The sequence below is a fragment of the Pygoscelis adeliae genome, unplaced genomic scaffold, assembly GCF_000699105.1.
Source record: "Pygoscelis adeliae isolate BGI_AS28 unplaced genomic scaffold, ASM69910v1 Scaffold26, whole genome shotgun sequence".
Classification (NCBI taxonomy): Eukaryota; Metazoa; Chordata; class Aves; order Sphenisciformes; family Spheniscidae; genus Pygoscelis; species Pygoscelis adeliae.
In genome coordinates, this window is record NW_008825104.1 from 7024018 (window position 1) to 7047661 (window position 23644).

The window sequence follows — 23644 nt, forward strand, 5'->3', positions numbered from 1 at the left end:
GCCTCTCTTTACTAAACATTCGATCCGAACTTACTGCTCTTCTAAGTTTCAGGCCAAACACCCAGATGAAACTGCCAAAGCCAGTTTTCCTTAGCTCCTTAGTGCCTCAAAGCATCTTCTTACAACTCTTCTCAAAACAGTCTCTGTAATTAGCCAGGTGGCCTTCTTCCCCTACTTGTTCAGGCCTGAACTTCCCCCACTTCCCCCCCGAAGTCTCCTTACAGGAAGCTCCTCTCAGAGGCTCCCATCTCTCTCCATCTTCTGTAAGTGGCAAAAAGACAGATAAAAATAGAAGGAATACATGGTGAGACTAGAAAGTTACCTTCTGAAAGTGTCTCTAGCAGACCATCTTACTATAAAGATCCCTAGATACACTCTTCTCTTAGAAGGACCCAAACAGATGGTCAATAAATAGTGACAATATAAATCCAGATTTGTATTTACAATCTAAGATAGATGTGCTATAGGAGGTAGAACTTTCCTAAAATTTGTAGAAGCACGAACTTGTCCATCAGGAATTAAGATTTCAGTTAACTCAGTTTAGTGAGCTTCAAGGTGATTACATAGCCTGAGAGTAGTTTTATTCAAGTGTTTAGAAAATCTCCTTTTTTGGTAGAGACTTTTTCCAAAGTACAAAAAATGATTGTACAATTGATGTAGGGAAGATATGAGAAGTACTGCAAACACCATGTTTCTCCTTCTCTATATTGGGCACAGCGTCTCAACACTAGATTAGAAGGAACCCACAAGTACAAACTGTACAGAACAAATACTATTTAAAATTACATGGAGTTGTAAGAAAGATTTAGTTTAACACAAGAAGAGATTCCTAGCGACAAATCTAGGAAGTATTTTTCCTCTACCTATTTTTAGCTGGGAAGATAGAAACTGAGGCATTTGGAGTGTGAACAGTATTCCTCTTAATTTTGCTTCTCAGTATGAGCACGATGAAGGTTGTGCATTTCCTAGTGAGATTCCTGAAGACTGCTGCACCAGAGAAGACACTTTTGGAAATCTGAATATGCAGATGCCATTAAATCCCCTGATTTTTATGCCAATTTATTAAAAATTAAATATGGAATAAATGTATGGTCTAAACTTCAGATTAAATATGAATGTTAATTCCAAGTACCAACTCCACTGTCCACCTGGATTTGCTACAGTGTCTTAAGGCACAATGGCCTGCAAAATGATAATTCAAATATTTGAGGCTTGAGAAATCTCATTTCAGTTACTCTAAACTAATATACACTAACCAATATACATGCCATGTTGCAATATATTTTTATGAAAGCTAAGTTTACTAGAAATCAGTTATTCAACCGTGAAGAACACATATTAAAAATTACAATACATCATGAAAAAACGGCTATGTACAAAGTAAAAAAAACCCTCAGCATATAAATCAAGATTTGTAGTCAAAATCAGCCTCTAATGGAATCAGTTTAGATGCAGGCAGCTAGTAGCATAGTTTTGGGGTTTACTTACATTCTTTTTGAATGCTAAGAGTCAGAACACATTCTCCATTTTGCAGCTTACAAGTGAATTAACAATTTCAAATTTCAAAAGGCTGTCTTTTGGGAATCGAAGTGCCTTAATGCATTTACTTAGGTGCAAGACAATAAACAGTGGAATTTACCTAGGAGAATTTCTATTAGATAATACTGCTGTAACTTTAAGACTGGCTGGAGTCTGTCACAAAAATCCATAAAATTTTGGTACAGAACAGGAACCAATAAAATTCAAGTATCTGCAGGGAACAAGACTCTACATTCTACTTACCTTGGAATAGCCTTAAATGGTAACTTAACTGCTAAGGCTAAGTACTGAGGTGATAGCAAGTTAATGGCAGCTAACTGCACAAAAGCACATTTGTGCCAAACCTATCTACTACTAAATCACAGAATTAAAGCAAAAAAGCAAAGGTAACACAGTACAGAGAAGAGCCTTTTTATTTATCAATACTTAGAACCAAAGTTATCCTTTGAGGCTATACTAAATGACTAGAAATCCCTTCACTTTTCATTCCCACCTTGACTGTCTAAGATTCTTTAGAAAAAGTTTGCTCAAGGTATTCTGGAACACTTGAAATGCCTACAGTTAATGCTTTAAGCCTTTTGGAATAAAAGCACACAAGCAAAAAAAAAAAAAAGCAGCTTTGTTTGAAATCTGACAGAATTCTAGCAAGATACCAGTTTATCCCAAAGAAGAACTTAAACATTATGAAACTATTCTTCAGTCACGAGAGAGGAAAAAAAAAGGTATGAATTTAGGTCTCTGATCCTGAAAAAAAAAAAAAGTATCTTCAATAAGTAACAGCATTCCTACCGAAGAGTTACATATGAAAAGTGACATATAATTTAAATTCTACTGTCATAAAATGTTTGCAGGGTCAGAACTTTTGTTGTTTACATTCCAAATGCACAAGAATTTTATTCTTTTTAAAGTGTGATGTATTGACTTCTGAACTCCACAAAATATCATTATAACACATTGATGGTTCACTAGCCCGTTCAAAATGGAGAAAAAAATCCCTAAAATCAAAATTTAAAACTAATAACTACTGAATGGATAGCATTCCTGTAGTTTATCAATGTCAAAATATTCTTCAGGCTATGATCTTATAAACACTTAAGCACTTAATTCTATGTGTGCACAGACCCACTGAAGTTACTTTCCTTGACATATTGAAGCAAGCTTAACTTGGAGAAAATCTGAGGCCATATCAATTAAAAAATTTTTGCATGTTAGGTATGTAGCGTAAAAAAAAATCAATTAAAGAAAAACTTTCAAACTTTGATTAAAACTGCAATTCTACATCAATACTGAAACACTTGGACTTTTTTCTTTTAATAACTGCACACTGGCAACTTTGAGAATAAAACCACCTATTCTGATTTCTGAATTGGAAAGTAGGAATCAAGCTTTATGACCTCTTCTCTGAAAGCTCTGCCATTTTAGATAAATATTAGATAAAGTAGAAAAAAATAGAGCACTTAATTCCAGATGAAATTAGAATTGAAAGCAAACACGCACCTGATGAACTCCCAAGAGATCCACATCAAAAAAAAGAAAATATACGTATGTAAGGGAAGGACAGAGTCAGGCCCAGTAACTGTTTCTGCCTACTCAGAACATAGAAATGTAATAGATATTTGCAGATAACTGTTGCAGATATTTATTATTGCAATTTACGGATCAGAAATTCCTCTACCACACAATAAAATGTGTGTGACACTAGTGGTTTTACACAGGCAGTATTTTAAATTCCTAAATGAGAACGTTCAACAATATTACTATAGAAAACTACTGCAACGTGTCAGGCAGTAAAACTGGCAAGTCACACTCAAAAAGGAAAATATGCTGAAAAATATTACTGTTCTTAAAAATTCACCTATGCACTAAATTTATGAGGTTGGGGGTGGGGCAGAATTGACTGCATGCTTTCCAACAGCTTACATATATAACCACTAGAGAGCAGCTTGACATTTAAATAAGCTCTTTTCTCTATCCCACAATAAAATATGCTTTGCATCAAGTAAGCAAATTGTTTCTCCTGAATATATGCAAAATTTCTATTTGCAAATGGTCTCACGAACTGTTTTCACCTTCCTTCAACCAGATCGATAATTCTAGTTGATTGGTGTATGCCCCCCTTAGAGCTCATCAGAAGGATTACAAATGCTGGTTACTTGGCTGGAATCCATTGTTAATCATTTTTGCTGAACTTAAAGCTACCCTGTATCTCCCCTCATGCAAATTAAACTCTTTAAAATTCTTTTTTTCCCTACCTATATCAGGTAAAAAGGGCTAATAAATAAAACAAGAACTAGCCTCTCCAATTTGTCCAACAAGCAGACACTGTTTATTTAAGTGGGTTCACCCCCTTCTCTCTCTCCCTCCAGTTACTAAATTTTATAAAAACAAAATAAACACGTACTTCAGGAGCTTAGCCAAAAAACCCCCATCCAACCAAAAAACCCAGAACAAAAACAACCCCCAAAACCCCGCTACACCCTCTTTCCTAATATGCACAGGATAGGAACAATAAATTATTAAATTCAATAACAGAAAAGTCACAGCAGAGATAATACCGTTAACCCATACTGTTGTGTATAACCACAGGCAAGAAGATATGAATTCAATGTTCATCATAAGGCTTAATTTTGTATACCTGTTTTTGTCAGTGTTGTGTCTTATGCTTTAAAAAAAAGAAACACCATTTTAAATCCATGAAAGCTTTGTCAAAGCAATTTCCAATAAATGTTCTTTAAATGAGCTCTATAATTGAACCTGTTCCTTAAATGCTTGTTCCTTAAATGAATTCTGTAATTACTGAAATTTTTTTCAGACTTCAAAACATTTCATAAGTCTGGTTTCTAGATTAAGCCCCCTCCGCCCAGCTAATTTTTAATTATAAACAGAAATACCGAAAGCATTATTTTAAAAGAACAAAGAAATACCCAGTAAATTCCTAGAATTTCTACATTATCATATTTGCCAGCTGCCATATAGGATCATATCTACATTTTTCACAGTTCAGATTTTTCTTAAGTCAGTCATATCCCAGAGAATATAAAGTAGACAATTATATACACATTCACTTTTAAACGCATAAATAAGTCTCAGATTGCTAAGTAAAAGCTACTTCAAAATGCTTCAAGGTCAGAATAAAAAGAAACACGCACATACAAAACAGACTTCTAAGATCTGTTAAACTAGATGCACAGCTAAGATCTCAATAGCAGCTATTCCGTATCACTCTAGTAGGAAACAAAAATTAAGGTTTACATATGAAGCATGATAGAAAGTATGGACAGATATAAAGGGAATCAAGTCAGGCAATCAATTTCATTTCAGTAAAGGTGACTACACCACTAGAGTACCTGAATAGATATCACTAGTGTATTAAACATTGTTCCTAACATGTCAAATGCAGATAAGAACCAGCTATAAACACACTGCATTAGCAGTGCACTGAAGTTTTGTTTCCCTCTGCATTCAGGGGTTGCTGGGATTTTTGCTTCTCTGTCGTTTCATGTAAGATTTGATATATGCATCCAGGAGAATGGAAGATCAGAGAACGCACCTTTTTTTAGGGTTGGAACATGGTGAGGTTTGTGACCACCCTGTGGGACAAAGGGTCCCCACACTACAGCACAGTACTGTGAAAGCCTTGAAATATTTCATGTTGCACGTGTCTCAAACTGGATCAGAAGAACAGGTGCAGCTGTTACGCAGGCTTCTTTAAAAAACAAACAAAACCCATCCCTTTCTATCACCAGAAGTTATGCAACTTCAAACAAACAAAAGCAAACCCATCCCTCCAAATAACTGGATTTCCAAAGAAAAATTACAGTTAAAAGGAATTTTTCCAACCACCTCCAATTAAATTTCTTTAGCTATCATGGATATTGAAGTATTTAGCCTAATAATCACAAACCAAACTATGTTCTTCCAAAAGAAATTTAAAAAGAAAATCCATCTAGCTGGCATAATCAAAATGTATTTTGGCTGCTTTACTCACTTCCCCTCCAAGGGAACAGGATCAGGCTAATAACATTCTACCCATTATTTATTGATGATACTTTAAACTAGTTTAGCTGGACAGCATAGATTACACTCTTCCAGTCTCTACTCAAATTCTTTGAAGATATATAATTGTTCAGCTCTACGTATCTGCTCAAATTTGTGATAGCATTTACAGTACATAAAGAATCCTGTTCATCTTCTCTAGTTGTATCAAAACCTCCTGTGATTTCGTGAAATGAACAAGATTGTTAAGTATTCTCATCTCACAGCAATAAATATTCATTCAAAAATCTGTCAGATACCTAACTTCAAAAGACAACTGGCTTGGAGGCAAATACATGTTAATTACGGCTTTTGAATTCTTCAGCAACTGAAGCTGTAGACCTATACTTCCAAACAGATTTTACTGATTTCCTTTTTCTTGTTCTTAAAAATAAGATATAGGGGGAAAAAAGGCAGAACAGAAAGATCAAGAAGTGTAAGCAAATGTTTCAGTATAATATGAATACAATGCTACAATAAAAATTACCTGGCCTAAAAGAGCTGGCCTTGCAGTCCAGCAGGTTATTGTGACATTATTTAATATATTCTGAAGTAATTGGACTAAGCTGGCAAGTATGATGTAAGAACAACAGGGACTTTTTTTCTTTGGGGGAAAAGTTCATTTACAGTCTGCCATTTGACTGTTTCTCAGATACTCATCACAAACACGTTTATCCTTTTTAAGGCAGTATCAGAAGTACATTTTCAGTGATAATTAAAAGCAGTCCAGAACACAGTATTTAACTTATTCTATATCCAGATAACAGAAAGGTAGAAAAGTTTTAAAATTATTATTTTTACCTTTTCTAGCTTTTTAGCCTCAATATGTCGCAGCACCTGTTCCCTCCAGTCATGAGGGACTTTACTTTTTCCTGGAGGGTCTAATAGAGAGTGCTCAGAGTTAACCCTTGGGTTTGATCTCTTTGAAGGGCTAGTCCGTGAGTAATTGAAGTCACTAACTGACATAGTTCTTTCTGGTATTTCATTCACCGACGGCCTAGCACTCTGTGGTCGGGGTACATTTGGACCATCAATGCTGTATGTCCTGGCAGAAAGAGGTCTCTGCTGTCCAGACATTACTGGTGGAGCTCTTCCCATTGAATGCAAATCTCTGTATGTTAAATAGTCCCCTTCAGAAACCTGGGTCCGCCTTGAAAGTCCAGTATCCCCAACATTTATAGAAGCTGTAGAAGATACACTGCTCTGCCTTTGAAGAGTGTGTCTGGTTGCTCCTGGGAGTAGTCTGTCATTTGGTGGAACAGCCCACATATCTGTATGTCTCCCAGCCATCCGTTGATGAGTGTTATACACAGCACTGGCTCGGACATTGTTATGATTGGAGAAATTCATGTTGGCAGAATGCTTTACATAGTTGGGGGTTTCTGTACTGTCAGACCTCAGCAGACGTGAAGGAGGTAAGCTGCCTTGTTCTACTTGGGTGTTTTGTTTCTGGGGCCACAAGGTGTCTTTCGCTGTTGCACTGCTGCTGTACTGAATATTATACTGGGGAGCGCAGAACATCTGTGCACCACTTGTCACTAATCCTCTCACTACATTAGCACCTTCGGGATTGTGATTTGAGTCAAACTTGAACACAGGTTTTGTAGAAGATACTAAATCAGATGATGACGACGACCCAGGAAAAACCTGCAAAGGCTGATCATACAGAAGAGTAGCGGATTTACTTCGGACTATGTTTTTTCCATCTGCACTATCAGATGCTGATTTTACCACTGAGTTTGGCTGTTGAGAACCATTCTCATTGACAATATCGTAGATTTTCAGACCGCCGGTGTCCATACTGGTGATGCTGTGCGATTTCATCACAGGACCACTTCTCCGTGGGGACAAATCTTCAGTGCTCCTTGAAACAGACAGCTCAGCAGAATCACCATCAACTGTAGTGCTTCTTGTTAGTTCATCTTTACTGGGAGACTGTACTGCTTCCTCAGGATATCCATTTACTTTATTTATAGGATATTTGTTTCCATTTTCCAAGTGATCACTTTCTTCTTTCATGTTGTTATTCAAAAAGCCCTTTACTGAAACTATTTCCTGTGTTTGTAACCTTTCTGGAAGAATTGGCACTGCCTCTTCACTAACCAGTTTATTGATATTCATGTTTATTTGGTCTAATTTGTGAGACTCCTCCATAGGAGTCCTTAGATCAACACCTTTTCCTATCAGGCCTAATCTTTCTTCAATGCTTAATTCATATTCAGACAAATTTGTAACCTTCTCTTGCACGTTTATTTTTTCTTCTACAGTAATGCTCAATTCACCTCCATTTTGCAAAAGATTATTCAAATTTTCATCTTCTCGCCTGGAAAAAAAGATGACTCTTAAAAGGAATTCCAAAAGGAACCAACATATTCCTTTTAAAACTGTTTTAGAAAAAAATAATTAACATGCAACATAGCCATACTGTGCACACAGAACAGGACAAAGACCGATATACAACTGGATTTATAACTTGCTATCTTACAATTACAAAAAAAAAATTATACAGAAGGCTCATTTATGCAAAGTTTGTGTCATCTGATTTCAGAAGTTTGTTTAAATTCAACAGGAATTATTAAAGACAGTTTAAAAGTGTCAAAAAGTACAAAGTGACAATAACTCAATTTTTTTTATCAAATACTTGCAAGTTCCATGACAATTTTGGACAAATGTCTTGTTTCTGTTGGCAGTTAAAAAAAAAAAGACATCATCTAACTAAAACTTTGAGAAGAGTAGCAACCTGGAAGTCCATTCTTTATTAGTTTCTAAAAACCTTTTATAGTTAGTTAGTAATCAAATTGAACTTCAAAATTATGCAAGTAAAAACACAGAGCTTTTAAAATGGTGTACTGAAGTATTTTGCAGGGATAAAAAATTGTAAGGATGAAATTATTATTCCCTATTATTAAAACAGATGGGAACCATGTCTTGTATACTAAAATTAGCCTCTGAATTTTATTGTCTGTTTTTTTTTTTAAAGATAACTATTCCATTATTTAACATTATTTGAAAACATTAAAATTTAAATTATTTCATGGATGACAAATTAATGCATTAAAGAAATGGACACATAATATGAAAGATTAAGTAACATTTTCTATTAGATTTGCCCAGTGGTATACAGTATCTTACAAACCTGATCTTGGATAAAACAGCAGCATGTGTTTCTTTGTCTGGAGAACAGAGAGAAATATCTTGGCTACTATCAGTATTTAAGGAAACTGAATCTGACATTCGAGAAGGAGAGGAACAGTTGCTGTTATTTTGATTGCTATTGTGGGTAGCTTCATCTGATAAGGAATCAGCATCTTTTGAATCATCTGAAATAAAAATTTGCCAATTTAGTTACAGACATACATACATCTGTTTAAAAGCCATTTAATGTGTGTATGTTATGTTATTTAGAAATTGTCTCTTGTTTTTCAGTAATTCTTACTACTGGAAACTAAAATGTAAGCTAACACCTTTTCAAACTTCATTTACACTTACAAAAGACTGTCGACAATAGTTCCTATTTTTTAAATATTTGGTTCAATGTAAACAGCCCTCACTTGTTAATGAAATTTAACTTGTTGCTTTATGCCAAGTTTCCTTGGTATAAGCTAGTGCTACATTATGTAATATTTTCCCAAAATATCTATCAAATCATATTTCTGTTTTTACAATGATTTTGAAGTTTTGCATCACATGAGTCTATTAGCCCCTATGAAAATGAAATACACTGCTTCACATGCAGGATTTTGAAAGTGTACACAGTTCCTGATTTTGGACATTATATCATTGTTAAACAGCTATTTATTAGACCAAGCACTTTGGAAAGACCTAAATCACTGGATAAGCTCTATATAGTTTCATAAATATAAAAAACCAGGAAATAAAAATGTTCTTCTGGAGAGTTGGAATCCAATGCATTCCCGTGCTTTGCAGATCACTTAGGACAACATTTTCAGAGCAATTTACACTTGTGCACATTGATTCTTGCATAATGTATGCATACTTACATACTACATCTATATAAAAATAATTTTTCTGTGGGACTTCAAGCCAGCCATGATTTTGATACAAGTGTACAAACAAATACATTTAAATTTTTGCTTCAAGACACAGTTACAGGTGCCAAAAGCATACATTTTGTGAAGCTAATGTTTATCTCCAGAGACAAGAAAGAAGTAGTTTTGACTTAGTACTTTAGTCAGGCATAAAAACCCAAAGATGGCATTGATAAACACCAGTCTTTTCACCTGCATGTGATCCTCAGCATCTTCCTGCTACCTACCTACCATGTGGTTTTCCTTCACCCCCACTAAATCTCACCCTTTTACATCTAATGGCCAGAAAAGCCTTGTGTCCTGGAAAGTACTGGACTAGGATATCATATGAAGCAAAATACAATTTGCTCTCCAGCTTTTAAATTGTGTTTTCTCTGAATCCTAGGTCATTCCTTACCCTTAAGGAAATGGTTACCCAGACTGAAATTATCTTTCAGAGAATATAAAACTTAGGTAACAAAAACAATGTTCTGAAGCTTCTGTTAGAGGAAAGAAGAAAAATAGAAGAGTAAAGTGACTCTGGAGAAAGAGTTGCCACAAGAGAATTTTATTCTTAAACCTTAGGAAGAAAGCACAGCTTCTCTGAGAAATTTAAACAAGCGATATTGCTGCCTACAGCAGCAATAATCCACAAAATCTGGTGGAAGGGGGAAATACGGAATTATTTCCAAAGTAAAAACCACTTTCTGCAATCCTTTTCTTAAGCGTATCAAGAGTGTGTTCAAGCTAACAGGCCCCCAAAACACACGCATCTCCCTTCCCCCTCTGCTTTTGAACTGATGACAAGAATCAAGAAAATTAGGATGTCAACACAGCTTTCTCTACCACACACTCAAGTATAAGATATTGCAGATTTTTTTTTCTGCTTTCATTGCTTAACTAGAGAATTGATCACCTTTCTTTTAAAACATATAAATTAAACCTACTTTTACATAATTTAATTGGAAAAACTAGCCACTTTGAGTCAAGAAATTATCAGAATCACACAACGCTTCTATTGCTTTTTATCGTATCTAACCTTTTTTGTTATTGCTAAGAGCTACCACTTTTGGTTGGTTTATGGAGGTTTCTATCAGCGGTGGTCGCATTTCTGCCATTTTCATCTCTTCATCAGAGGAGAGTTCTTCTGACTCCTGCTAAAGGAAAAACAGCTTTATGCTGTGCATTTTAAAGACCTCTTAAAGGTTAAGTAAATGCTATCTAAACTGTCACCCACTGAACAATAAAGACGAAAAAATAAACAAGCAACATAACATAGGCATAACATAACTGTGTAGTGCAAGTCAGCTGAATTTAGTAACATTTGCCACCGAATTATCTTTAAGAAGCAGCACATGCAGACTTGCATTATCACTAATGAACTCCATGGGAACAACAGTCAAACCGGTAACTTCAGCTGCAAAAACCTACTTGGAGCAAGCAGATGCAGCCTCTGTCCACTACTGGAGAGAACCTCCAGTTGAGTTCAAGTGAGAAAGTTATCACTGAACCAGCAAACACCCCAGACTGACTAGCTGGGTATTGGTTTTGCAGAAAAGAGCTCGAACTGAAACACCTATAGGGTAGCATGACCAAGACAATCTTAGGAATGGAGAGCTATGCTGTGAGAAAAGACTGAATGAGCTTGACTTGCCTAGTCTAGCAAAGAAAAGAGCAAGTGTAGCTTGGGTTTATATCTTTAAATTTACACTGGGAGTAAATTCCAGAAGGAAGAGAAGTTATTTAACTTCAAGAACAATGGCAGAGGAATAAAGTGATGCTGAACACATTTAAGCTAGAAATCACTAGTTCCTAATCATAAGATGGAGCTCAGTGCACTTATGAAAGAGATTAACTGACAAAGCTGCTGCAGGAGCAGCCATGCGACTGATTCAGTATCCTACTGCCAGCCCTATATTCCTATCACCTTCAAAAAACGATTGTTGCCAGTAATACTTTGAAGGAAAAAATGCCTCCCCTAAAGTGGAAATTTCTTTCTAGTAAACATGCTTCCTATTACAAATGCTACAAAATCCATGTTGCAGATTGCAAAAACAGTCTGTCAATGTTAATTTTTTCTTACACGTTTCAGAACACTTAATGTGTGGAACCTACTGGAGCACCACCTTTCCCATGATACTACCTACCTGGCCAGTTCTTTGGGCTGCATGGAGGACAGACCTGACTGAGATGTAGCAAACAAGGTATAATAGACTTCATTAAAAATAAAAAATAAAAATCCATCTGTTTTTCTCTGCAATCGGGGCAGACAACCTCTTCACTGCCGCTACCACACTGCCCTTCCTCTCGGATGTGACATACAAATGTGTAATCCATGTTGAAATTAAAAACTTACAGGCATGCAAAAGTTTAGATATCTGGATTCAACTGCAACAGAGTTACCAGCAGGTTATTACATGGAAGTAAGGAATTCACTATCCCTAATCTACCACACACTGCTCTCTTATTTGCTTACTGGCATACTGCCAGCTACAAAGAATTGCTGTCACTATTGTTACACAACTAATATGATTTTCTAAAATTATGTTTTTAAACTAAAGAAAAATGTCAAAACTATTCTTTTCAGTAAGTATATAGAAGCAGGAACATGCTAGTGGGGAAATAGCCAGCAACAGCCACAACTGCTTGTCACAAAGTGTTTTCAGCTAAAGTATGATATATGCATGTACCACTGCTTAGACAACACAGGCAAAAATATTCTGCTTGTGAAACTATGAAAAAAGCATTTTACAGGTGATGCCTGGTGACTGGCAACTTATTGAGTGACAAATTCCAAAATTTGTCGTAAGTCTGAAACATTCTAAATAAACGAATACATGGTGTTTGTCAGAGAGATGTACAAAGAGTTTAAAGTTTAAAATCTCTGACTCTTTATAAAAGGTAAATACAATCCAAGTCATATTCATGACAGCTCACTAATAAACACAGAGGAATACATATTTTTAAATGCACCTTTCACTTTTCATTTGAAATGAATGTGCATAGTCACTTGGATATACAAGTTTTTGATTGCTCCCACTAATCAGACATTCTGTCATTTCAGTGACAATTAAAATCGATTATTTAATTAAGAACTGACAATCAAGCAAAACCTGGAAATTTCTATCTAAGTGTGAGTCTTTTCACAGTTTGATACTTAGGTCAACTTTTAATCAAGCTTGCTTTCTTTTTCTTTAAATGCATGTATCTTTCATTATGAACTTTTTATTAGCTATTTCAACTTTTACTTAATATAATCTGAAGTGAGAAAAATACTGCATTGCAAACCATCTGTATTTACAGCACTTATGGATGGCAATTTTCTGCTATTGTCAACATAAATTTTCATCTCCCAGAGTAATAAATTCAATACAACACCAGCACAATTCTTTGACTGCTATGATGTTCATCGCAATGCCATACCTCGAGCGTGTCTTCATGGTTGACAATTGTTTTTGTGTGCTGCAAGGTTTTAACAAGTGCAGTCATTTGTGAATTTGTGGTGCTGTGCTCAGCTTCTGGTTCAGTAGGCTTCTGCACAGAGCTTCCTGCTGAATACTGCTTTCTCTCATCTGCTTTACTCTTTATTGAAGCAATTTCTGAAGTCTACAGGATTAAGAACATTAGCAGAAAAAACAGCCTGAAAGGTTTTCAGTAACATATGATATTTAGAGTTAACATTATATATTTTGGGAAACTATGGAATGGAAAATCTGAGCTTTGAAATTATGAAGTATGAAATGCACCAGGTATGAAATGCAGAGAAATCTCTGCAGATTACTGAGGTACAGTCCCTACCCTTTGTCAGTCAGTTTGACTCTCTTCCTTACTGGGGTCAACTTGTACCATTAAATTTCCAGTTAAATTAAAAAAAAAGCACCAAGAATATCTACAATGAGACATGTCAGCACCAAACAGCATGCCTATCACCTATCATGCTACATCAACCTGTCAGAAACTCCTGACTCCTCTGCCAACTTGCTACGATTGCCTTCCCAACTTATCATGTAAAACCTCCAGTCACGAGGGCAGCAGTAAGATCCTTAGAGATTACTCTGAATTTCAATTGTGAAGTCTGGCAGATCAGAGGATCAGAGGATGACAAAGATGCCATCCTCCAGAAATCAAAGCAGCCAGCTCCTTAACACATCCATAGTTTGTATTTGCCTGAGAATCAAGTCACTTTCCTTGTTCTTAGTGTCAGAGGAAAATTGCTACTGCAAACCAGACTTCTATTACAGACGACTTTAGACGGAGAAGAGGTAAATTCTGTTCTTTAATCTGACATTTTTTCTTGCTAAAGCATTAGTGGGGAGGGAGAAGAAAATTAAAAGGAACCAATTACACTCTAGATCTTTGGAAGTTCTTGCAAAGTCAGAAGAGAATATTATCTCTAACCTTTACCCCCACATCTTTTACAGAAACTGCCTGGCCTTCTCGTTTTGACTCCTTGGCAACATCTTCAGTAGACTCTTCATCCTTTAGCCTATGTACAATTGTCTGGACTGTTTTGACCATATTCTTCAGTTCATCAGGATATGGAGTTGGATATCTTTTCAGGTTGCCTTCCTGTACAACAAAAAGCAATAAAGTTCTACATTTAATTAAATGCCATAATTAAAACATCAGCTTTAAAACAGATGATGAATTAGGACAAAACACTGAACAATCTAGATCTCTGCTTTGCTGTTCGAGTCTACCTGGATTGATGCAGACTCAAATTTATAAAACCCAGCATGATTATGATGGGTTTATCAAGTTTATTATCAAGTTTATGAAACCCAGTATGATTATTTATAAAACCCAGTGATTATGAATCACTTCCCCCCCCCAAATGAGTCCATTGATTGCAAGCAGGAAGAATTATGACAAATGTAATTTACTTAAAGAAAAATCAGGACTAATCATTGTTTCCCCACTGTCTTTCTCCACGGCACCACCAGTCAGGTAGTCTCCTAGTTATGCCCTACATTGCCTTACCATCAGCTGAGAGTTTTTCCCTTGTGCACCACTTTAAATGATCTGGCCAAGAAAACCCCAAAACCACAGTGTTTCATCCTGTCAGGTACTCTCAGCTAATAACCGAAGACTTGATTTCTTCAGCAGGGCAAAATCCACAGCCAAAGTAAGGAAAAGGATGGGATTCAGGGGTGGGGATAAGAGGGAGGGAAGCACCAAGCACTCAAAAATAAATTCAATACTAACCCGAGGCGGTGCCTCTCTCTCATCTTTGTCTTCATCACATTCAAATGCCACCTGAGCACGCTGTTTCCGCTGTTCCTCCCACAGAGATGGATTGAAACTTTCATTATCAGATATGAACATAACTAAAAAAAAAAAAAAAAGAGACTCTCATAAGAATAGGATACATTATGTGAAATAAAAATTCTCTTTTTCTTTCTTTCGGATGGGATTGGTGTGCTTTTGTGTGCATTCTTAAAAGATAAGAGACCAGCAGCACCATTAACTGAAGACTAGCTGCACTGCCACTACTTGAAGAACTTGGCTGTATTTTCATAATAGTAAAATCCCTATCTGTAAAGTAAAAAACTTCATATACCAGCTGTACACTAGTCTTAACACTCACACTTGAAAATTTTCAGAACTCTCTGCTGCAAAGTATTTTTATTCATATATATGTATAAACACAAAAATATGTATTTGCATATATATAAATGTAAATTATATAGATTTATATAGCTTAACTTCAGTGAGGTGGTCTCATTAAGCTTGTATAAGAGCATTCACCTGATTTCATTTAATGAAGATTTAAAAACTAAGAATAACTTAGTAACAAAAATCTGCATTATTACTAATCCTGAAAAAACCTAAAGCATCTAAAATTTAAGGTAAACAGATGATTTTGCAGAAGTTATACAAATGACAGGAGCTTTATGAAGTATTTCTTGCTTAATTTTACAAGAGAGAAAAAAATTTTTTGGGTATCCACTGTCTCTTATTCTAGCATGTCTCCATGCCTTACATCAGCCAGGTTCTACTTTAGCATGCCAAATACTCTAATAAATCTGCCACCACCACCCCAGCAAATGTATATCCTTCACTAGCAATGCCAAGACTGTTCATATTAACTACTTCTATACGTGAAATACAAAAATACTTAATTACAGGGCTCAAGAAGTGCACGGGAATATTTGTTACTCTGCATTTATTGGGTTAACTTACAATTTTATCACATCTAAAAATATTCTAATAGACTTCACTATCACCGAAACTGTTCCTGACCAAAAAAAGAATTGATAAAGAATTTTAAAAAAATTAATTTTTAAAAATGTTATCTATTGAACTTTAAACCTTCCATTTGGAATGACCACCTCAGAGACAGGTATTCTGGCAACTTAAGCCAAACAAGCAGCCCTTTCCTTGTCTACAGAAGGAAACCCTGGCACCTGGGTAAATATAGTTCAAATGGAGAGAATGCTTTCAGGAACAGTCTTGAACTTCACTGAAACTCTAAATGATTTTATAATTCTCACATTCTATCAGAGGTATTGCAGATGCATTATCTGCATTAGAAGGCACTAAAAGCGATGCACAATTTACTGGTTTTGCTGATATTTTTGATTACTCTTCTCTCAGTGTACTAGACACTTGTGCCATGGAACAGCAAATGTTGCCACTTGTCAGTTTTCAATTATTTCCATTGATATGTGCCCGCCCTCCATTTCTGCTAAAGCAGCACAAGCTTTTTCCTTCTGCCTGGAGGGGAAAGAAAGTGGAGAAAAAAAGAGATTTAACTCTCTTTCCTTAACTCTTGATGGGGTTACTCATGGAATGTTACTTATTTTCCTAACTATTTCACAAGCGTGCAGAAATAACTTTCTGCAAGGTCTTAATATTTTGGGCCTAACTTTTTATAAAACAGTTCAAACTAAATGCGAGCAAAATGCTTTTTTTCTAGACCAATTTTTTTTCTTTTAAAATAAAACACAGAATGAGATGTACTTTTCCAAAAATATGTACTCGGTAATGGAGGAAACATTTTGTCTAACATTCTGTTAAAATAGTCAGTCTGAAGCAGACACCTGCTAAGGAGAATTTCACCCCAAACCATTAGGCTCTGCCAGAATGAAATAGGGTGTCACACTGGGAAGTGGCAACCACCACAGAACATGATCCCACCAGTCCAGTTCTCACCTCGCTCACTGCAACAGTTTCACCTAGAATTTACTAATACGTAGATCACATTGTCACTGTTCTCATTCTTCAGATGTAACTCTTCATCACTTACAAGTTTACTTCAAACTTGTATTTAAGTATTATCTAGTAAAAATCATATTAGCTGGACAGTCTTCCCATTATTATTTTCAAAAGTGAGCATTCTGACAGGGTATTTCAGAAATTCTTACCATCCTCAGTCCTTGGTTGCTGGGGGAACATGTAATTAGTAAGCACTGTTTTCTGTGTGTCAGGGTCAGCTTCTTTTTGAAGAGGTATAAGTGGTTTAGACTAGGAAGCAAATGAAAGAAGGATATGTTATGAGAATATATACAAAAAAGTAAATATGATCTACATATCACAGAGCATGCCTGTCCCATTACTTTGAAGACTACTCCGTCTTGTAGTAAACCATTTCTCCTGCGAATAATTTTCACAAAATGAAGTTATTAACATATCTGTCTTTGATGACTGGCTTTGACTGAGAACTGAAACTCAGTAACAGCTTTAAGAGAAAAGCAAACGCTGGATATTCAAAAAATAACCCAGTTTCTTGTTAGGACTTACTACTATCCCAAAGCAGGCTTTGGAAAGACACAGGAATACACAGATATATTTAGCCATTTAAAGCTGTAGACAGTCATAGAAAAAGAAAAATTTTGTACTTGTTTTTCATATTGACACCAGATTGAATATCCCCCACCCCTTACAAAAAAGGGCAAGCGATTCTTGAAATGACTGTACTAGTAAAAGTGCTTTCATTGTACTACATCTGAGGCTAGTGGATTTCTGGCAGCCCCATACACCTTAATGGTGTTGAAGAAATCAGCATAGTACAGAGAGCTTCAATACACAGCAAAAATACAAGCCACAAGCACGAGTTACACCTGAATAGCTTGAAACTCAGTCAGTCACAGAGTTCAAAGGTGTGGCAAGAACCTAGCTCAAAAAAAAGGCATGCTAAGTTCCCCCAATCGTATAGCTGTGGAAGAAACAGCATGCTGCACATTCAAATACTAGCTTATCAAGCACTAACTCTCCTTTGTAAACAAGCCTGAATTAAGAAAAACAAAACCTCAGAAAAACATCTGTTAAATTGCATTTCCTAACAGCACAGAACCTTCACAGAAGTATGAAAGTGTCCAAAGAAGGTAGGCTCAGTGTTGTTTATTTCAGGAGAACCGACACAGTAATGTCAAGGAAGTATCGATGTATATACACAGTACCAGGTCTCATTATTTAACAGATGTCTCTGTACTTGTCAATTCCATTAGGAATAAAGTCAACAATCATCTATTTTTAATTTTAAAAAAGTTCACCTGATTGTCTGATAGCCACATAGCAGTGAGCTGTTGCAGTTTTGTAAAGGTAAATGGCAAATTCTTCAGTCTGTAAATTACAACAAGAATTTATGTAAGTACACTTATCAATGCTGTTAAGAGTGTTAAGAAACAATCCTGCATTATCCTGTAAAAATGTTTAAAAAGGACATTTACAGATATAGTAAAATTAATAACTATCAACAGTTAGGCTACAGCATTTAATTTAGATTCAAAGCTATACCTGGAATTTAAAAACAAACAAGCAAACAAAAAAAAAAAGCATTTCTGCCCAGTTTAGCAAGCAGCTTAAAAAAGTGAAAATGTAACTTGAATTTAACTCAGTTCAGTGATCTGAATACAATTTTGAAGACAATTAACCTGAATTAATTAATCTGAATCCTCAGCATTTTATCTTTCAATATACTTGCACACCAATTAAGAAAAAAGTGGTACACCTGAAAATTGTTGTTTTTTTCCAAGATACACGTGTGGGAAAGGGGCTGCCCTGGATAATAGAAACTCTGGCATTAATGGATAAATCAAGCTACAGATGGAGTACAGAGAAGCTGGATTGGCAGAACAGGAGGGAGATCTCTGTCAGACTTATCTCTCCCAATATATTTCAATTCTATGAATTGTCAATTCCCAAAAGAGAATGGTTTTTAACGACCAGCTCTAGTAAAACACAACTCTCTTTTCCCCCTTCCCTCAGCACACTCAAGTGCTTTAGACTATACTGTGATACGGTTTTGTGTCCTCCATATGCAATACGGGAAGCTATTAACTTTTAAGTAAGAATCAAGTTTTATGAAAATAACCAAACTAACTCCCCAGAAAAATATATGCTAACAATCATGAATGTATTGAAGCTGTGTTTCAATGCATGTGCCATGTGCCAAGTCATTAAAATAAAACCAGCTTAATCCTATGGAACTGCAAGATCCAGAATATAACAATAATACATTAAATACATGCATCTCAGTCAGCTTCTAAGCTGTGTGTGAGATAAGGAAAGATAGCATAATATAATCATAACAATACCACTACATTATTATTGCATTTTATACAACTTCTACTTGAATAAATGCATTCACAAACCTGTTGTCACTCAGATTGATGACTTTTAATTTCTGCATATCACCCATTTCCTCAGGGAGAAATTCAAGCTTATTAGAATGCAGAAACAACACTGTTACATGCTTCCAGTTTCCAATCTGAAAAAAACCCCGAAGAATTAATTCATCTTCACAACTCTAAATGTGCAAATTTTTACTGTTTTAAAACAATTAGTATTACAGCTATTTTTGCCTGTAAAGTATAATTAGATTTATTCTTACATATTAAACCTTCTTTTAGTTTCAATACATTAGCAACAAATTTCTAGTTCTTGCTTAAAAAAATTCAGAATTTCATTCTTTGCAAACTTGTATACTTGGTATACATCCTCCTTTAAAAACATACACGAAGAAAATCTACTCAAGAATTAACTTGTTATCCAGAAGTTGTACAGACTATATATTTTAAAATACATTAAAAAATTAATTTTACAGTTTTGTAATTAAATACATACCTCTGATGGCAGCTGTGTTAAAAAGTTATGATCTGCAGCAAACGTCCTTATATTAGAGAGCTGCCCAACAGACGAAGGCAATGTTTCAATCTCATTGAAACTACAGTCCAGTTCTTCTACTGATGTTAACCTGCAAAAAAAGAAAAATTACTCCTCTATGCAGGTTCATTCATCCAACATTAATTGAATACTTTAAGTTTAAATGAAGTTAATACCACTACTAATTACAAATCTCAAATTTAATTCAAAATAAAACTCTGAAACCCAAGCGAATTCAAATCCAAGAAAAATCCTTTACCAATTGCCTAAAATGTGCTTGGGGGTTTTTTTGTGGGTTGATTGATTGTGGGGTTTGGGGTTTTTTTTGTTGTTGTTATTTGGTTTTTTAATCTCCTTTACACTGTCCTCATAAAAGAGCATTCACTGAAAACAGGGGGGTCAGCAACATCAAATGTTTGTGTACTACATGAAAACAGGCTAGTGCAAGGCACTGAAAACATTCAGAATGGGACAGATCATAGCCAAACAGAAGTTGAGTGCAGTTTCTGAACAAGAAAAGAATTTCACGAGTTAGAGACAGTGAACCTAAGAATCTGGCAGTGAAGAAGTATTTTGTAAATTCTGACAACAAAAGATAAGCTACATTAATTATAATAGGAGAAAAGAAATTAGAACAAATACCCTTCATTTGTATAGACCTTAATTCTGAACCAATTATTTTTGCCATCATTTGCGAGTTTTAAATTAAATTGCTGAACACCAAATTATATATTAAAAAACCTGCTGATGAACAGGTGAAAATTCTCCTTATAATATAAAAAGATAAACATGTGTTGAGATTAACTTTTTACAAGCTTTTTGATAGTGGTTCAATCATTCACAATATTTACCACAGCCACAGCTATGCTACCGCCAAAAATCAGTTTTAGGCAGCTGACTGTCTTTTTAAACATCTTGTTTTCCTTCACATTCAATTTTTGTTTTATAGATTGGTGGCTGCATTAGTAAGTGAGGAACATAGGTCTTTTGATATTAAATAATACATAAAGAACATACATGCTGCAAACTAGAAGATATGAAAGCACTTGCTTTCAATTTTGTTAAGACATTAACATGTAGAAGAAATTAAATCAAGTAGTTGTGAAAACATTCAAAAGAGGAGCCATTGTTACAGAAAAGTGTACAGAAAGGCACTTCAACCTTTTATTCAGATGAAATACCTACCCTCCTATGGAGTCTGGCAAATAAATTAACTGGTTTTCATCAATTTTAAGTGTTGTTACCTTCTTCAGGGAACCTGTAATAAAAGGAACAAGTAAATCAAAAAGGACGTTTGAGTTCATTAAGCTTAGTTTTAATTTTAAATTAAGGGGGGGGGAATCTATGGCCAAGAAACCACATCTTCTGTATTCCCTGGCATGCCTATAGTGCTATATACCTAAGGAAATAAGCAGACAAGCTTACAGAACTCGATTGCCAGCTTACCATGTGCCAGCCATGGCAGGGGAAAAAGGGGAGAGAAAAACAAAATATTTTTTCATCCATTTACAAACTACTGTATAAAATCAAGAATGCTCCAAAACAAATACAAATTTTATTATTCAGCTACGCATTACAGCTTTATCCAAAACTGGCACTTTCAATCAATTGAAACTTAGATCTAAAATGCCATTTGTCTATTTTCAAGTGTTCTGTGTAGAAACTACAAGCTTTTAAGACCATGAATTAACCGAAAATACAAACCAATAGACTCTGGCAGTTGCTGAAGTGAATTACTGGATAACAGTAGGTCTTGCAGGCTTTCACAACCTGAAATACCTTCTTCAACTACTTCAATGTTGTTTTTGGAAACATCCAAGTACGTCAGTTGTTTCAAAGTGCCTATGAACTAAAAGCAAGGGAAAATAATGCATTCTAGAAAGTGCAAGTTCAAAACAAAAAATCCAGAAGAATTGACAACAAACTGTCTCTCAAGAGTAATGCCAGAGGAAAAGAGAAAAACCTATTTATAGTGCTGAAATACAATTTTATGCAAAATATCCAAGCTTTATAATGAAATATTTTGTGCAGATACGCGCAGTTGATGTTTTCCCACACACACAGACACACCACAGTAATTCTGCAGGTCTCTCTAAAGTCAGCCTGCTCCAAATTCAACAGTTTGATCAGCTACTGTGAATGAAGTAACTGAAGCTTTAGAACAGACTTCGGAGATAGATAATGTAAGGACATCATTAGGCTCCAGTAAAGTCTTTTAATGCTTATTTTTGCCTTTTGTGTAAAACTGCATCCTACTTAATCTCAAAAACAACAATGAATCCCTAATTGTACTAAACTGAAGAAACAAGCCAAAATATAAGCTTGTATTACCTTTCCATATGAACCAGGAATAAGCTTGAAGATTTGTGCACACTACTCTACTAAAATCTTCACAGGGAAGACGCAGTCACTTTCACAAATACAGTTTTACTTTTACTCTAAAGTAGAAATGTTTAACACATCCACTCAACTCCTCAAGGAAGAATTAGCTGAAGTGAGGAAAGACAGTAGAGAAGACTACTGATCAGGCAAGAAAGCCTCACATCAGAAGACTGCTAGTGATTTTAAGTCTGAAAACAGACCAGCTGCTTCCCAAATTTCAAATACTTATTTACTAGTTTACTAGATCATAAGCACAGGTTCACAAGTACTGCAGTAATAGGTCAGCCTGGACCCCGTGTAATTCTGAGAGATGTCAGGAACCCAGATGAAGTCAACTGAACATTTTCTCAGGAACTGGCTCCCTGTATTCATGGCCCCTGAACAGGCATTGCTTGCTTTACAGTCGTGACCAGTAAAAAGTCACACAACATATTTTTCCTGTAAATTCCTGCTTGCTGTCTAACACAGAATAATCCCTTTTTGGAAGGACCAGTCAGCCCTAAATTTGATCCAGGATTTGATCTAGGATTTTTATCCCTTTCCTGAATTGGAACATAATTTTTAGATGAGAGATATATAACTTTCAATGAAAAAAGCTGTGTACCCAACTCTCATGATCAGTAACAATTTCTAAGTAGCACAGTTAAGCACTTAAGCGGCATTTAGCCTTTTGGCTTTAAGTAACATTAAAATTACATAGCAACTTTAACATATATGACAGCTGACAAAGCAAATACCACTGTAACTTAAAATACTAAATGTTTAACACAGTAAAAGGACTTACCCCTGGAATAAGTGTTAGTCTATTACCATCCATCCAAAATTCCTTTAACCCACTCAGTTGTTCAAGTACTTCAGGCTGTAAAGGGAAGCCATTTTTTAAAAACTTCATACAGAAAATAGTGAAAGGCAAAAACAACTTCAGTGATTCATCTATTGCAACTTTAAGTAATGTCTTATTAGAACTGTTGCATACACTTGTTTCACTGGGTCAGCAAAGAAAACCCAAATAATTCACTTTTTGAAATGTAAATATATACTAGTTATAAAAAAAAAAACTTCTAAGAACTTGATCACAGCACTAAAATAAACCAAGTGGTTTGTTTGTTTTTTACAGAAAATATTATTTTTCAACTGGAGCACACAATAAATATTATGTGTATCATTTCCTCTCTCATGGAGGAGGTCTAAAAACCCCCTAAATTCCATCAACTCAGAAGTCCCGTTTTTCAAAAACCACAAATATTTTGTGGTTTTGGGGAAAAGGAAAACAAATTTTAATTTTCTAGCAACAAAGGGTGCATCTGCATGATACAAGCAAACCACGCCATCCATAAAGTGAAGTGCAGGATTGTGCTTCCATGACAACTTATTGTTAGAAGTACCTTACGCATCAGGGAAAAGACAACTTCTTGGTAAACATCCGTGTTGCATATGCTTTCCTATTTAAACTTCCCTCCTGAGAAAGTAATACAAAACGGGTGCTACTGCACCTTAACAACTACAACCAAGTTCAGTTAAATGCAGAACTCAATTTTGTTACATTGTAAATA

At 35.4% G+C, this 23644-nt stretch overlaps 1 protein-coding gene across 9 annotated transcripts in view; it reads right to left on the reverse strand.

Moving 5' to 3' along the window:
* The window catches only part of ERBB2IP (erbb2 interacting protein), a 121549-nt gene that overhangs the window by 11852 nt on the left and 86053 nt on the right, over positions 1 to 23644 (reverse strand). For 6 of the 9 annotated variants that reach the window (XM_009327270.1, XM_009327273.1, XM_009327265.1 and 3 more), the window contains 13 exons: positions 22876 to 22950; positions 21414 to 21558; positions 20895 to 20967; positions 19671 to 19800; positions 19199 to 19314; positions 18098 to 18167; positions 16970 to 17069; positions 14808 to 14929; positions 14001 to 14171; positions 13026 to 13208; positions 10642 to 10759; positions 8711 to 8894; positions 6376 to 7897 (listed from right to left, as the gene is read on the reverse strand). In XM_009327270.1, the coding sequence (XP_009325545.1) occupies positions 6376 to 7897; positions 8711 to 8894; positions 10642 to 10759; positions 13026 to 13208; positions 14001 to 14171; positions 14808 to 14929; positions 16970 to 17069; positions 18098 to 18167; positions 19199 to 19314; positions 19671 to 19800; positions 20895 to 20967; positions 21414 to 21558; positions 22876 to 22950 (3009 nt within the window). The remainder of the gene's footprint in view (positions 1 to 6375; positions 7898 to 8710; positions 8895 to 10641; positions 10760 to 13025; positions 13209 to 14000; positions 14172 to 14807; positions 14930 to 16969; positions 17070 to 18097; positions 18168 to 19198; positions 19315 to 19670; positions 19801 to 20894; positions 20968 to 21413; positions 21559 to 22875; positions 22951 to 23644) is intronic. The other 3 variants (XM_009327274.1, XM_009327271.1, XM_009327272.1) reach the window with 2 other exon arrangements.